Source organism: Pieris rapae, chromosome 4 (genome assembly GCF_905147795.1).
Source record: "Pieris rapae chromosome 4, ilPieRapa1.1, whole genome shotgun sequence".
Taxonomy (NCBI): domain Eukaryota; kingdom Metazoa; phylum Arthropoda; class Insecta; order Lepidoptera; family Pieridae; genus Pieris; species Pieris rapae.
In genome coordinates this window covers 5,378,407-5,396,230 of record NC_059512.1, presented here as the reverse complement: position 1 = coordinate 5,396,230, position 17,824 = coordinate 5,378,407, and the positions used below count along the sequence as shown (strand labels likewise).

General features: G+C 31.7%; 1 protein-coding gene across 1 annotated transcript; it reads right to left on the bottom strand.

Moving 5' to 3' along the window:
- Positions 1-12,727: 12,727 nt before the first annotated feature.
- Positions 12,728-14,368, bottom strand: LOC110998794 (cysteine synthase B). The gene has a single exon (XM_022267576.2). The coding sequence runs from the start codon at positions 14,274-14,276 to the stop codon at positions 13,299-13,301; it is 978 nt and encodes a 325-aa protein (XP_022123268.1). The 5' UTR covers positions 14,277-14,368; the 3' UTR covers positions 12,728-13,298.
- Between the last annotated feature and the right edge of the window lie 3,456 nt (positions 14,369-17,824).

Genomic DNA, 17,824 nt, shown 5'->3' with positions numbered 1-17,824 from the left:
TTCGAGCTATTTTTAAAAAGTATGTTTTATCTAGGTATATAAATGTTTTAAAGACAACATAGTACCTGTATTCAAACCAATATCTCTTACACTAATTATTTATAAATAGTATGACTACAACAATGGTGATAAGGTTTACAATATATAATTTTTAACTCGCAGCCTTGTTTTCATAAATTTAACGATTTTTAATTTTAAAAATAACTTTTATTTTAAATTGGATGAGAGACTTCATTTAAGATATTTTTTTACTTAGAACACAATTTATGAAAGACAAAAGTAAAGTAATATTTTGTCTATCCGTGTGGAGGGTGATGGAGTTGTCAATTGATTTAGTTTAGTTTTGCATGGGGTGACTTGAACATTATCTAAAAAATTTAAAGTAATTTTTTTGGAGAGGCTTCAAATTTAGGTACAAAGTAATTTTCTCATGCAAACCAACTTTACTCGCAAAGTTATCAAGTTAATATGGCATTGAGAACATAAACTTTTTGTTTTACGGTTTCCCTTTAAGAATACGAGATTAGGTAAAATTCTACGTTTTTTGTATGGAAATTACCGCCCTTTGTGTAACGGACATCTCATAAACAACCACAATTCAGTACGAGGAAAATATTTTTATCTTTCATAATAATGTTATGGGTTATTTCGTTAGCGCGAAGTTTGAAAACTTTTCAAAGGGAAACTGAGGCTCTGGCTTAGAAACATCTGATTTAAAACCGCGGCCTACATACGAATTCTGAATTATGAATAAAAAAAACGTGTTACCTTTCATATTATTATAAAGAATAAAAATAAAATAAATCAATGGCGCTACAACCTCTTGGCCTCAGATTTCTGAATCTGTTTCATGATCATTTTTCAATCTAATAGGCAAGTAGATGATCAGCCTTCAGAGCCTGACACACGTCCTCGACTTTTTGGGTCGTGACATGTCGGTTTCCTCACGATGTTTTCCTTCACCGTTCGAGCAAACGAACGAAAGAAACTCCATTGGTGCACTGACGGGGAACCTACGACCTCAGGTATGAGAGTTGCACGCTGAAGCCACTAGGCCAACACTGGTCTATTATTAAGATTAGTAACATAATAATTCTATACTAGGAGTTACTATAGACTTCATTTATCTTCGTTACAAATACAAACATGTTCCCAATGGGGCAAGGTTATGCTTCTGAAGTAGATTAATGTTTAACGTATAAGATTATTAGCGATATCATTTAATAATCTATATTATACAAACATACATTATGATAGGTCTTTTATAATTCCCTTGTAATCTTATTTTAACAATATTTAATAGTATGACGATAAATACAAACAATTGATATCTCTTAAAAGTGACGTAAAGTCAACTTTTCGTCTACTGTAGATATATTTATTGCGTCTGTATTAACCAGGATCTGCGCTTGTATGACTTTACTGCATAGAGTTCAAACGGAATATACAACTGTAATTAATTACGAATTATACTCACTCGTATTAAGTGAAACTTGAAAGTTGCGAGATCCCATCAAGTAAGGATACATTGATATAAATTATCAAGCTAACTAGTGGTTACGCTAAATTTAATTTTAAAAGCTTACTATGCAGTACGCAGTGATAGAGTAGAGTAGTCGCTAGTGACAGTAGAGCATAAATATTTCATAATTTCATCTACGCATTTCTACTCATAAATGTCGTTATAGCTCCTTGCAAATATTTATTTAGTCAGCAATTTAAATGAGCCGCAAAGAGTTTCTTGCCAGTCTCCGTCCATTAAGGTAGTCCTTAGATCAGAGAACCGGCCATTAAGCTACACACAAAAACATTTACATTATGTTACTTAAATAAATAAATAATATTTTTACTTTATACTAGATATTTTATATTGTTAGTGAAGAATAGGGAAATCTTATAGGCATATGTGCCAGGCATAGAACGGCCAAACGGCAGGTATATGAACATATTTTTGTTTCATCAAGGACTTTTTATTTCGTAATCTGCCTCTACTCAATTGAATATTCTTTACTTGATATAATTGAATTCATTTATATTCAAAAGGTAACGGGGTGTAGACTAGCTTAAGCATTAATAACAGTCGTAAATTAATGTCTTAACTACGTAACTCAACAGAGCTAAATGTCCGCTGGTAACAATGTTACAATTAACAAGAGGCAGCAGAGTAAATATAAGTCAATTTGCCAAGGACTCAGACCGCTGGAAACGTGGGGCCAGTGACAGTTAAAAATATTTCCTATAAGAAAATATTGCGCGTAAAGTAGCAGGTTTAAGCAGGTCGTAACTTCTAGATTCTAAAAGCTGTAGAAGATTCACTAGCCTACTCGACTCTAAATTCTTTTTTAATTTGCTTGGCGTGAGTAGCATCTTATTTACATTATTGTTGAAATGTTTATAGTTTTAGAGTCGGAAGGTTAAAAGTTCTGTGTGAGCGTAGAGATCTGGCAGGAACATTAAATGTTGCGAGTTCAAGAAGATCTGAACAAGTTATTTCATATACGCATATTTTTCATACAGTGACACAATCTATCAAATTACGCCTTAATTTAATAGGTGAAATCGTGCTTAAGCCTTATATTGCGTGGTGACATGTCTTAATACTACATGACATATTTACCAAAACTTTCGCGCAACGCACCCGGCCGGGCGCCGACACAAATTCTTAAATACAAAAAGTATTTAAGATAATAAATACTTTTTGTCGCGGACTTTTTTGAAACCATCCCTAAAAATATTGCGGCATTAAACGTTCAAATTTTTTTTTTAATTTTTATTTAATACAAGCACAAAAACGGTAACAAAAACACTTTCTCTAAATCGCGAACTGCATAGCCCTACATAAGCCCTTGCTCACAATCCTCTGTGACAGTTTTATATAAGTAGGCTGTTAAAACACTATAATATACGTAATTAATGTTTATCAGAGATTTATATACTGATTTATTACAATTATATACTTGTTAACGACAGCGAGTTTTATGAACTTTATAATCATACCAAGATTTGTAGTATCCCAGACGTGGGATAAAGGAAAAGTGGTCGTATAAAGAGATAGCACCACGATCTACGGAAAGTTGGGGAAGATTGGCTCATGAAAGTTGCAAGTGGAAACTACAATGGGAGGCCTATGTCAAAAGGCATCCTGACCGACTGGCTGCAAAATAATTAGTACGCTATTAAAAATTAAGGTAAATATAACTAAAATGTTAGGTAGGTTACTGAATAAAAGCTTATATTATTATTATTAAATTTCCGTCATAAATGATGTTATTATAATGTTTTATAAGTCGCTGTTAACTAAATATTGAAAGCACATTAAAGTTTTATTAAACAGTAGTTTAAACCTTTAGCAAACACTTTGCTGTTAATGGCGAGTTAATTGCTTGCATTGCAATGTAACTAATTTCGCACAAAGCAGATGCTGACTATGAATATATAACCCGTGAAATATATTGCGTCGATACCAGCTTTGGGGCCCTAACTTGAGGCACCAAAATCTACATTTATCAGTATTTTATATGAAAATTTAAATAATAATTATCCAGTGGCCCTACAACGCTAAGTGTGTCTAGGTCTCAGATTGCATCCATTTGATCATTTTTGTTTGTTTGTCTGTTTCACAATGTATGGATAAAGTACCAAATAGCTATGCAACACATATATTATTCAAAAGATAAAAGTTCCGAAGAAATTTCGCGCTATCTGACAGTCGTGAAACGCAACAATAGTGTTTATCCTACCAATAAGTAGAAAATAGCTTATTTGGAACTTATCCGAACATTTTGAAACAGATCCTTTTTTCTATTTTCTGTCAAGTAATCTAAATATTAATGCGTTAAATTTCGTACGCATATGGGGTATTTTATGTCAAAAGCTGATTGGAGGCCCCGAGCCATTTAGAGAACGTATCAATACTTGGGGCCTTAAATAGCCTAGTTACGCCACTGTCAGTCACTATTGCTCATTAGATGACTATGATTTAATGGCTCACTAATGGATGGCATGTCGTGTATTGAAATTATTGTGTATATTATTCACCATAATAATTTATCAGAGAATATTACCGAAATAGCTCTGATATTCATTGAATAAAGCATGATATAACGAGTCATATAAAAAAGTTCTTCGACAATAACACTTATTCATAGACGTTGAATAATTGTCGCAGTAAGCATAGTATTGAACACAAGTTTTAGAAAATAGCATACCATTTCTTAAGAGGCCGACAACGCATCCGCGAGTCCTTCGGCATTAAGAGTGTCCTTGGGTGTCAGTGTCACTTAACATCCGACCTGTTTGGTTAAAAAAAAAATAAGCCATGAGCCACATTAACAGAACAGATTTTCTTTTCTAAAATTAAAACACATAATTTATATAAAAATCATAATATTTTTAAAATATGCAACATTAACTAGTTATAAACGCGTTCTGTATAATTAAATAATATTTTTATAAATGAAATTTCAAACCAATCTTTTCCATCAGCAGTAAACTTTGGTTATTTAACAAAATGTATGACTTCTTCTACATTGTTCCTTATTATAACTTTATCGACATATTATGCTCGCTAAAAAAGGGGTCTTGCGGCTTTTCTTTGGAAAAGTTACATCGTTAATTGTTGGAAAAGTAAATTTTACTGTGAGAATGTAAGCAGACTTTTCGTGATATTCCTTTTATCGATAAACGTCCGCCCCCTCTCCCCACCTAAAGATTAAGCTATATTCCCATAGAAACATAATTCAATGTTAAGAGGGGTTTAAACTGTTGTCAAGAAACCCTCACACCCCTGTTTAAATCTATTGAGAAAGAAGTTTGCTTTTTAGTAGTGAAGAGATTTATAATCTCCGAACTTATTTTGAGATGTCAAATGGATGTATTTTTTTGAATGACTGACTGAGATAATTGTTATGTACGTAGAGAACGCGGCATGTAGAATTAATATATTGATAGAAAATTGTAAGGCCGACAGTACGATTTAATCGGTAAAAAGTAATGTGATCGCTGTGACTTTATAAAAGTGAGGCATTTTTTATCAGTATTCTATATGAAAATTTTGTTTCTTCACATAAAAGTTTTAATTGCAGAAGCTTGATATATATATAAAGACCAGCTGGTGTTCAAACCTAGGACCTCAGGGATGCTACGTCAAAACTTTACAACAAAGTAATGAACATATAAAAAATAACTGTATAGTTAATTATCTATTCCCTGAACTCATTTGTGAAATTCTGAGCGAATACTTTGTATAAATTTGTAACCTCAATAAAGGTTAAATTTATTATTATGACAAAATATTTCTTACTTTATCAGTCTGTTATTTAATTTAACGTAATTTTTGTTCAACTCTTTATGAATTTTTAGAGCATTAGCCAATTACAATAAAAAAATGATATTGTAGTGTCTGTGAAACTGGGTTCATGAAGTTTACAATAAATATTGTTTGTTGTAAAAGTGAGTAGAAGTCCTGATTAGAATAATAAAAAAACAACAACAACTTAAAGTTTATAGAGGGTTCTTGGCACATGCAACATATCACCTGTTTCGTGTTTGTCGATGACACAGTACAACAATGTATCTTCAGTACTTATATGGCCGCATTTTTTAGTAAACTGTGGCCAGAACGGATGACAAATTACTTTGGAGCGTGCTAACCTACAACACTCTTTTTTTTTTTGAACAAGGGGCAAACGGGCAGGGGGCTCACCTGATCTTAAGTGATACCTTTAAGATTGCAGAGACTGTATCCTCGTCCATTAAACCCTCTTGTGAAACACTCTGAAGACTTGACCGTTATCTAAATGGTAATCCAAGTTTGTTAAGATGAATAAATGTCAATGAATAAGCCAAAATATTTATATTAAGACTGGCCACATCATTATAATTTCCCCTGTATTGAATGGCTATTAAATCTCGGCCATTTATTTTAATTCCAAAATCCTATTTCTATCAAACCTAGGTGCTATCAAAGGTACCTTACTTTTACTTTTTATATACAAGTTTTTGAACAAATTACAACGCTAAATTTTATTCTGTACTCTTTCTCCGAGACATTAATAAGATATATAAAATAATTCTTGACTAACTTCACTAGAATTTTTGATTAATTACGTTTAGCCGGCTTACATTCGGTTCAACGAGCTGCCAGACTTATTAATTAATATTCTCAATGATAATATTTCTTCGAATTCTATAACATGATTGTAATTTCAGAAAACTGCTAAAAGCTGTAAATATTAAATATTTTGATATATTTTAATTTATAACTCAATCCTTTTAAAATTTATCCAACATATATTTTTAAAAAATCCGTTAATTTAATACTATTATTAATAATTATATACCAATTTCAGTTTATTAATAACTACAATAAGTAATAATAAATAATAATCCACCTAAACGTCGCAGGTTTATTTACGTAATATTGAAGTAAAAACAGTTGAAGATTTTCGAGATAAACTCATTTCACGATAGTAATGAAGAGTTCTCATAACTTGTTTCAAGATTTTAACAATACAAAATAAAATAGTTTGTATTGCACATACTCTAAGAGTATGTGCAATACAAACAATGGGCTAATAATTCGTAATTTTATCCATTTCTATTGAAGAGATATTATGAAAAATCTTTGTTAAAACTCTATTCGCTAATGGTTTTCACACTTAATCTCTTAAAATATCTCGAGATTAAAAATGAAGCTGCTGATAACCGTTATATATTACACCGAGCACGGGTATATTTTTATAAATACACAACCTTAAAAAAATTTAAAATGTCCTAAGTCTGGAACAAATGCTCACATATAATTAAGAAAATATATCAAGAAAATTGGCTCTCCAATTATGAGTATTAATATATAGTTGTCATTTTGATATTACTAACTATACTATTCAAACCAAAGATAAATTTGATTATTAAGAGGTCGTATATAGGCTTTAGGCTATATGCATGCAATTTCACAGCGAGATAGCAAATGTCTCTGTTAACGACATGAGAGTCGTTACTTTGGTGTGATAGGGACGTTGAAAAATATTTTCAGTGATTATTCTGTCTTTGATATAAAAGAGATACAACAGGTTCATAGATATATGAATCGCAAAAGTAGTATTTTTTTGTCTTGGTTATTAAAAATGGGAAGGATGTGGAGTAGTTCAATACAATTCAATTTAAAATCATTTTACATTTAGGCACACAATGCCCACTTATGTATGAACGTTAATAAATAATGATACACTAAATGCTTCTAATTTTACATTTACTATTTTATTACGAGAAGAATTGGCAATAAACTCGCCGCTTTTCTTATTCGCCAAGTTTTTTGTTATACAAAATGTTTATGAAGAGCATCCTTTACACCATGTTCCACTTGACATCTTAAGTAATTATTAATTAATAATAAAAAAACAAAGATTAGTTCCTATGGGCAGTAGCCATGGTGAAATAGGAACACGCACTTACATCTTCGTAGTGTAAGACGTACATACGTGATCGTCTACTTGTTACAAAAGATCAACGAAACGGGTATAGTAACGTGTTCATGACGGCACTATATGAATTGTATTAGACAAAAAATACCTAAGCCATCTAATTTTTCTTTGAATTTAAACAAATTTAATACTACGGAGTCTGGCAAAATCTTTAACACAAAGAGAAAATGTAAATTAACACAACAGAAAATTGTTTCATTAGTTTTGTGAGGCCTTACTTAATTATACAGTCTCTTTGTACAGCAATGTTTTAAAGTTGAATTTTTTGGATATGAAACAAACATGTGTTCAGGAATGATGAAAACAATAAAAATAATAAAAATACGTCTTAGATCTAGTCAGAATGGGGATAGAAGGCGACACTCAATGTCGAAATAGGACTGCCACACATGTTTGAATACACAGCAGCTAGAATTCTATTCTTGGAGCGTCTCATCATTACGCGAAAACTTTCACGATTTTTGTGAATGTTGAACTTTGTTGAAAAAGTTGAACTTTGAACCAAAAAACATAGGTAGTTTCATTAACATTATATTCTAGTAATTGTACGTACCATGCAATGTGGAAGGTTGTAAATAATAAAATTTCGTTAGCATATACAAATTAAAAGCTATACTTTGTCTTTCACTTATTTTCATAAATGACCACCTAGACACATAAATGAAAAAGAGAAATAGGATGTACATTTTGATTTATCGCCGAGCTTGCCATATCGTATCAAATTTCAAATTCCTCACGCGAGGGGTACAATTAAAGCATCCAATTTCGAATCACACATAACTCACCGTGATGGATTCTGTCATTTTATTTTTCCAATTTTTCTTGTATAAACAAAAGGGTTTACGAATATTATAGTATTAATTCCCGAAAAACCTTGGAGCGTGTGATCTGGGCACATACGTCTTTCAGTCTGATCTATTAGATTATAACAATTGTAGCAGGGTCCATATTCCATATTTAATTCCAATAGCGAATGCTTTCGAATAGTTGTTACATTTTGTAAAAAAGTAAAATTTGTAACGAGATCAAATCTTTATCTTTGAAACTCGTCTTGTTGCATTTGACCTATATGCAGATCCAGGACGGATATTAGCAAAATGTGAATTCATGAATCCTGGAGGCTCTATCAAGTGTCGTTCATCCATATGATACAGAAAGATCCCCCAGTTTGAACCGGGAGAACCTGTTCTTGAGGTAACTTCGGGCATTCAAAGCTGCGGTCTACCATCAGTATACATAGTGCCATGCACTTGCCCTTGGGACCAAATGTATTAGAGTACAGGTTGAAGGATCATAATAATTTTTTCACATAATTTAAGTCCTTGAAAAGGGCGAAGCTTTAGAGATAGAAAACGGTGCATTTTTTGTAAAGCAATTTTATTATCCATATTTTATTATATAATGTAGAAGCGCATCACACAACAACCGCCCCGGAAATATGTAGGCAGACTGGTTCTTGCTCTTGGTATCGCAAATAACCTAGGCCTTCGCTGTCGCACATATCCCATAGGTAAGTCGACGGCTCCGTAGCTGATGTGGGCACCGCTGGCTTGTAAGGGTTTACGCCTGCTTGATTGTATTCTCTTATTACGAAATACAAGTAAAATATTTTTTTTTCATTCGGCGAGGATTATTTTATTTGGTAAGAACATAGCATTATGTAGCAACCTTTTTTGTTTTTTATGCATTTAAACCATTACATTGAATGCTGCAAATCGATTATAATTCATTAAATATACATAATACTCTCTATATACTTTATTATTCTTGTCTCACTCAAAAACTTATTTGATTTGACGTACAGGACTCATACCAGCGATAAGTTTCCAAGATGAGGGTAAGACTAGTCGAAAAAATAATAAAAATAAATACACTTATATTTTATTATTAATGAAACTTACAGTTTTGCCTTGTTATACAGACTCTGGTTTCTGTCAAAATCCATTACATTTATCATTCATCCATTATATTTTGACTTTAGATCTTACCCTAAAATTCGCTGGTTTATTGCTAACTTTTACTTCTTTAATTCACGACAATCACAATTCAAACTAAACCCCGTTTTAAATCGAATTCAATGGAAATAAAAATTCAAGTTAAATAATAATAAAATAATTACCTAATATAGACTAGATTTTCAGGATTTCTTAATGGATCTAAACATAGTTATCCAAGGGTGTCTGATTTACATCAATTATTATACAAGTTTAAGATATGGGTCTCATCCCAACTTAACCAACTAATCAAGCGCTCTGTTACATACTTGTAGCTTTAATAAAGTTATACACAACTTCTCTAGACATCTCCATATTAAAGTGACTACATTCCGCTCTTAGCTTTATTCATAAGACGGAATACTTTTGTGAGATTTGACTATTATACTTCGATAAGACTGAAGACGTCGCGTTGACTGAAATTTATTTTTTGTTATTTAAATACCTTTTATCTTGAGTGGTTTGTTGGTTCAACTTATGACATTGTAAATTTTATATTGTATTTCCAATTTTATGCTGCTTAAGGCAAGGCTCTGCGAATTTAAGTGTAGCTTTATCAGTTGTTTTTTTATAAGATCCTTTGTTAGATGTATAAATATTCTGCTCTTCTCTTTGATATAAGAACATTACATGTCTATTTGATATACATAACATAAACCCGAAAATATTTAAATAAATTTTATATACTTACCAAATTAATTTCGTTAGCATGGGATAACATTCAAAGCATTACCCTAAACGAATCATTTAACTTATAAATAAAATAATGTAACGAACCTAAATTGCATTTATGAAATGTGTATTATGGGTAAAAATTTAGTAATTATAAACTGAGTAATATTTTACATATTTTATGTTAACCTGTCTAATGATAGAATAATTGCAGATTCGGCAAACCACCCCTCACTGGGGTGAATTTATGATATTGAAATCCCTGAGGAATATCTTTGAATCCTCATATTTCATTCGCTGCGCTTTCAGTTCAAATTAAACAGAAATTAAGATATAAAACGATTCAAATATGCCGTACGGTATTATTAATTTCGGAGTACGGTTTTCTCTTTAAGAGCGTACAAAATTTCTACTACGGAAAAACTGATCATGGTAACCGCATAAAACTTTTATTTATTTTTCTCGTGTCAAACTTACCTGATTTTGTGTAGTTTGACCTTACATAAGTTTTAAGTAGGTCTTAAGCAGGTTTTATAAAATAAAAGGTAGCAACGCCAACTTCAGTCCATCACCCATTTTACTGTTTACGATAGGTTATGATTTTAAAATAAATATCGTTATAGTAGGCAAAAAACCCTTCGCGGGCATTCTCTGTCCTGTTCTAGTTAATCAAACTTAAGTCCTACGAACAGAGACATTGACGATGTTCATACGATACTTCTGAACATCTAAAATCATTCGTAAATAACAAAAAAAACAGATTAATAGGATTATTAATCTGAATTTGTTACTATTTCGACAAAAGTAAACTTAGCGATTATATTTACGTACCGATCGCTTAAATTAATTATTATCTGGTGAAACAATATCGTTCAATCGTCAACGTGTATACCTCTAGATATAAACAGCTATGCGCTAAGTCATTCCACGATATGGCCGATATTAGCGATCATAGTATTGATAGTATACTGATATAGACAGACGTTTGAGGCAGCGAAATTATTTAATAGCCTTGGCAATGTAATGGCATATTTGGCGTGCTTTATGGCTGTCAATAAAACATTGATTTGTGTGTTGTTAAACTGTTATATTTATATATGTCATTTATTGTTGAATTCTTTTATCTTGTATTTTTGTTAATCGTCGGTGCAAACAAATAAATATAGTTTTATTTAATTTTTTATTTTTATTTTATTATATTTATTTTATATCTTTATTACTTATAGTTTTATAAGTAATAAATATGTAACACACGTTATTAACTAATGCCTCTGTAGTAGTCTGTCTCTTGTGTTTCAGTTTAAGAGTGATTACAGTAACTTAAACGATTTACATAGACGGGCCTATTTTACAAAACAACTTCTGCCACAAATACAACTTGTTTTCGACTTGCTTAGCGTCACTTATGTAACGAGATAATTTTCTCCACAAGCATAGTCTACTAGATATATGCATTTAGATATATTTAATTAATGACATTCTTTATATTATTATAAGGCTGATTTATTCTTATTTTTTTGTTATATATATTATATACGTTGCTTTAGGATTCTCCTAGCTGAGCGGCTGGATTTTAATCGGAATTGGAAAACCACAAGAATTTAAGGCCCATTCTATAATAGTTTAATTAAAATAGTAATAAAATTATTTCAGTATGATTACACACTGCCTTATAATAAGCTATCGTTATCTAAATGGTAACAGTTGATATAATTGATTAACATTTTTCAACTCACAAAGTGCATGGTAATAATAATCTTTCTGATTGGACATAATCAGAATATTATTTTTTATACATATAGCATACATATCCAGGCACTGAATGGCGATAGAACCTCAAGGTTACTGGTTTAAAGCTGCTTTGGTGATTTAAAGTTGACTCGAAACAGTATGTGTTCGAAGTTCGGAATAGTTTCAGCTAGCGATAAAAGGATTCTATATTCAAAGAGGCAGAAAAAAATCACCTTCATGTATTTGAAGGCTGGATGGTGACATAACTAACACCTAAACCTTCGAAATCTATTAGTCCTGGCGTTAGTTTTTTAATGTCAAAATATGTCTTGTCTATTTCTTTAAATCTTTGCACTCCTTAACAAGTGACGCCTGACTCAAGTTTTGGCTTTGATGATATCTCATATTATATTATGATACTAAACCCACATAATATCGCAGCCGCCCTTAGCTTTTCTTAAACACTTATGGATATATGCATGTATATTATAGGAACATCAATACAGGGCTCACACGATATGCAAATATACACGTTGCTTGTAGGTTGTTATTCAATCTTTAATTTAGTTACAACAGCTTTTTCATACCATTTGTATTGACCTTCTCGAAGGCAATGTAAATAACAATAATTAGAAACTTTATTTAATTTTACTTTTTTCTAAATAAAAATTTGGAAGAAAGTAAAATTAATTTTACTAATTCTATTTTTATTTCATTTATGATTTTTCTGAATAAATTTATGAAATACCGATAATTATATCACGGCGTCATAAAGGTACCATCTGAAACACGTTTATAAATTCGGGATTTATGACATCGTTATCGAAGTCATATTAAAATATGGAATTTCATGTTTTTAACAATTACTTTTATTTTTCACAAAATTTGTAAACTATTGAACATTATTTTTCAAAACGCTGCAACCTACCAACCCAATGGTATTAAAATACTTTTCGTTAAGAAACTGAATTTCAAATAAATACGATTTAATTATAACTTATTCTATTATAACAACTAATTATTACACTCGTGAGAATAGCTTACATAAACTAAAAAAATTATCACCTACTTAAATTTATAAAAGATACAATTTGCGCGTTACTCTTGAAGAATGGCTGATTACTAAATGCGAATTCGTAAATGGGCTAGAGCCAATATAACAATAATTTCTTTGTTATTCAACTTTATTAATAAAAGGTTCTGTGCACTACAACGAACTCAGAGTGTGACCAGAATTTGCGCTTTATAAGCGCAAATTTATCACGTTGGACTAACGTAATGGAAGCATATTTTTTTTTAATAAATAAATTTTACGTTTAGATCTCTAAGAGTTTTGAAGTGCTGTTGCTCTTATTTACGCTTCACTTCTTACGCATAATAACTTACAAAATTGTCCTATTTAATCACTTATCAAAGTTTACATTAACGATTCAGGTACGGGAGTATACTTAAGACCCGTGTCAAAGAGAATGGTTACGACCCACGCGTTTTTAGGTAACTTCCCAGATTTTAGCAACTTGACAGCTGCACATACATTCGCACCACTGGTGTAACCCACGTATAAACCTTCTTTCTTTCCAATTAAATGCATGTATTCTTCAGCCTCTTCATCTGTGACTGTAATGGTATCATTCATGACATCATATTTAAACAGATCTGGTACAACACCGTAACTCGATCCTTGAAGTGTATTCGATGCTTTGGTTATCGGCTTACCTTTTATTGGTTCACAACCGTCGGGTTCTACAACGTAGCATTGTATCTTGGGGTTTTGCTTCTTCAAGAATTTCGAAACACCCATAAAAGTACCCGACGTGCCAACAGCGGTCACAAAAGCGTTCACTCTGCCCGCAGTTTGGTGCCAAATTTCCGGGCCAGTGCTTGTGTAGTGTGCTTCAATGTTGTCTTCATTAAGGAATTGCTTTACGAAAAATGCTCCAGTTTCCTTTTGCATAGATATAGCTTTATCTTTAGCTGCCATAAGATCTGCGTTAGTGACGTTGCCATATGTGCCTTCGACTTGTGGAACTCTAATGCATTTAGCACCAAGGGCTTCCATATGGATTGCACGTTGTACGGTATTGCCTTTGGACATGGTTAGAGTCAAGGGGTGCCCCAGAACTGAACAAGCCACTGCGAGACCGCATCCTTGATTACCAGAAGTTGCTTCTATAACCAGGTCTCCAGGTTTAAGTTCTCCTCGTAATCGTGCCTTTTGTATCATATGGTACGACGCTCGGTCTTTAATAGATCCACCTGGATTCATGAATTCGCACTTGGCTAATAGACGTCCAGGCCCTGTGTAGAGACGATCCAAAGCAACCAATGGAGTGTTACCAATCAGTTCCAGTGCTGATGCCCGTACATCAGTTTGTTTTTCACACGCCTGACCCATCGCTAGTGTCTTTTATCACTTAGAGTTGTGTAATTCCGATCGATGAATTTTCGCGTACTGCTGAAATACGTGATGACAAAGCTTATATACTAAAATACTCGCACATTTATAGTATAATTGATGATCGTTATATACTATAAACGGTGCGTTGCAAGATTTAATCGGTTAGATAATTTTTATTATATCAATATAAAATTGATAAAAATGTGATATTACGATACTTTTCTTAATCTTAATTAAAATTTATTTAAGTTACGTTAACGTCACGATGATTTATATATTACTTACAATGAATATTAAAAACATAAACTCAGTATCAATATCCAAATCCTTATCTTTTGAGCTGGAGAATATATTCACTTTATTCCATACTTAACATTGTAAATATTTTGTGTACATGTATAATTATAAGTTTATATATTTTGGAAAAATTATGAAATATTTGCAGTTTCAGTATCATACACAATATACACAAGGTTAAAATAATATAAATGTTAATGCAACCTTATATTTTCCGTATAAAATAAAGTTACAGCGGCGTTTCTAAAACAACAATTAGCTGTTTCATTCTTATTTATATTTTCCTATTCTAATAAAACATGGTCGAAACTTAATTAAAGTCACAAAGTTCATAGTTTATTAAATGTCTACGAAAAAAATGGTCATTACATTTCGCATGTGACCAGAATCTGTCATTCTTACACTTCAAGTATTTATTATTTTATTAATACCTCTGTACAAAATATACATAAAATCCTACTTATCAATATAATAATTTAACCTGCGTAAGATCCCTTTTTAGTGTATTTTTTATATTTTCTTTTTTATCTTTGATATGGAAAGTACCCATTTTTTGATTTGGGGCAGGTACAGATGTCTGATGTTCCCATGTGTTTTACCGAAGCAATTGTGCATTGATAAAGAAACAATACATAATACATATTTCTGTGTCACTTCCACTTTTTTCTTCGAATTTTATGTGAAACAACTTTATTATAACATCAGCTCACAAAGATATCTATGACGCCATTAATAGCTTATTAAATTATAGTATGGTATCGGTACACGGTAATTCGGAAAAATTAATTTGAATGTCAATCAATCTATAAATTAGCTGTCAAATGTGTCAGACAATCCCCAAAAGTTGGCGTAATTTTTTAGCCTGTTAAGGAACAAGTACACTTATTTAATTCAGAAAATAAAGTCGGTAAAAAAACACAAATTTATTTTATTTATTTTTTTAATTACTTTGCAAAAAACGGGCACCTAATTAATTTTTTAATTTAATTTAAAAAAATGTTTACTGTATAACGTCGATTTCAGTCAATTCTATGAAATTTAGTTGTCTCCCTTAGTATACTTAAAATCTTGTACATTAAAACGCGTGTAGTGAAGTCTAGCAATATTAATTATTTTTTGATAAATTCTTTAATTAGGTCTAAACACAGTTCTGTACAAGTCCAACCAATAGCAAGGGGTCGACAATTAAGACAAGTAGAGGTTTTCCCTTTTTTAATACATAAAATTACTATTGTAAATTCCTAATAACGAGTGTGACCTCTTGCCAAACTCACAGCATGCATCCTTCTGGTATGCTTTCCACAAAGTTTTTTTTACATTATAAGACAGTTTTGCAGAAGAGTATTGTTTTTTGGAGGAGGTTGCACTGATCTTACTCGACTCTTTAGAAAATCCCAGAAATAATGTTCAACATTAAATTAAGAGGCATCTTTTTCGGATTTGCTGTAAAGGTCATACAAAAAGTAGTTAAAAGAAATAGGTAGTAGTGTTTTATCATCCGAGTTACCAATACAATTTATGTAAGCTATTTAATACCTCCTACGACTACATAATCGGGGAATTATCTAGAAAATATTTATAAAAAAAATAAGACACTTTTGCAGAAGAGTATTATTTTATGGAGGAGGTTGCATTGATCTTACTCAACTCTTTATATAATCCCATACGTTTTCTTTTCATTCGTTGATAGAGCCCATGACTTCTACCCAATCTAAACGATAGCTTCCAACTGACAGCGACTCATATACAACGTTGTATGTAGAAAAAATATTATCAGATCTAAAGCGACTTTCACCAGTTTGTACGTGGAAAAAGTAAACCTAGATAAGATAAAGTTTTGTGTGTCTGTCACGATAAAAAACATCAAAAATAACACGTTAATCACAAACAGGTTTATCATTTTGAATTATTGTAATTATAAAGTATAGAGTTATATCACATTAAAATTCTAACTGTGCCTGGTTATATGTCAGTATAACCAGGTATGTATACAGTCATGTACACCCTGTAATGGGTCGTGTCGAAAATGAGTTATGGCTTTACGCCGGCGATGACAACTGTGCGTTCTTGTCGTTTCATATAATAACAGCGATGGAATGGGAATCCTTACGTTCCGTTTTCCCTTCATAAGATCTACTTTACCTTAACAATATTGTTAACCAAATTCCAAAGATAATTTTAAATTGCCTTTTGTGAAAAATGATTCCTTCGCAACCGTCTTTAGCTGATTTATAGTAGACAATTTTGGAACTATTTGGGACCACAAATCATAATTTAGAAAACGTGGTTTGAACAAATGCTAAGAAAATTGTATCTGCACTACTAACGGTGAGACGTGATCAAGAAACCAATTTTCCTGGCGATTCATAGAATTTTACTTCTATTACTATTTCATTTTGGAATTTAAAATTAAAATTTTAAACTATAATTCATTCACACTTCCATCGCTAAATGTATAATATTATCAGGTAAATTGAATAATTATATTGGTTTAGACTTAGTAAAAAAAAACTTCCGTGGCATTATAACCTCTTTAGGTCTTTGCCTCAGATTTCTGAATCTGTTTCATGATCATTTTTAAATCTTATAGGCAAGTAGGCGATCAGCCTCCAGTGCCTGACACATGTCGTCGACTTTTTGGGTCTAAGACAAGTCGGTTTCCTCATGATGTTTTCCTTCACCGTTCGAGCAAATGTTAAATGCACACATAGAAAGAAAGTCCATTGGTCCACAGCCGGTGATCGAACCTACGACCTCAGGGATGAGAGTCACACGCTGAAGCCACTAGGCCAACACTGCTCTATTTTAGACTTTAGATTTTTAAATCAAGTAAGCTGAGAAAAGGATGCCAAAAACATAGTTGTGATTTAATTTTGGGTGTTTAACTGTATTTTATTAATTTTTTTTCCGTAAATAATAAAATACGTAATAACTGTTTGAAATTGGATTTAACTCACTAAAACAGGCATGCCAAAGTTTTTATTTATTTAAGTTCTTATATGTTTATCCTCCCAGATACCAGGATATATTTACACAACACACAGACATATTTACTAACATTAATTGCCTAGCTAGGCCAAACTGCCCGCGTTAAATTTTATATTTCCATACATATATTTATTTCTCATTACAACTTACATGTGAAAAGTAGCATTTGGCTTGCACTTATAATAATTAAGTAATAAAGTAATATTTGGCATTAAGTAATATGTAAAAATAATTCTAATATAATAACTAAACTTTAAATG

Excerpts from the sequence above, each read along its gene's own strand:
- LOC110998794 (XM_022267576.2), bottom strand. The coding sequence starts at position 14,276 with ATGGGTCAGGCGTGTGAAAAACAAACTGATGTACGGGCATCAGCACTG.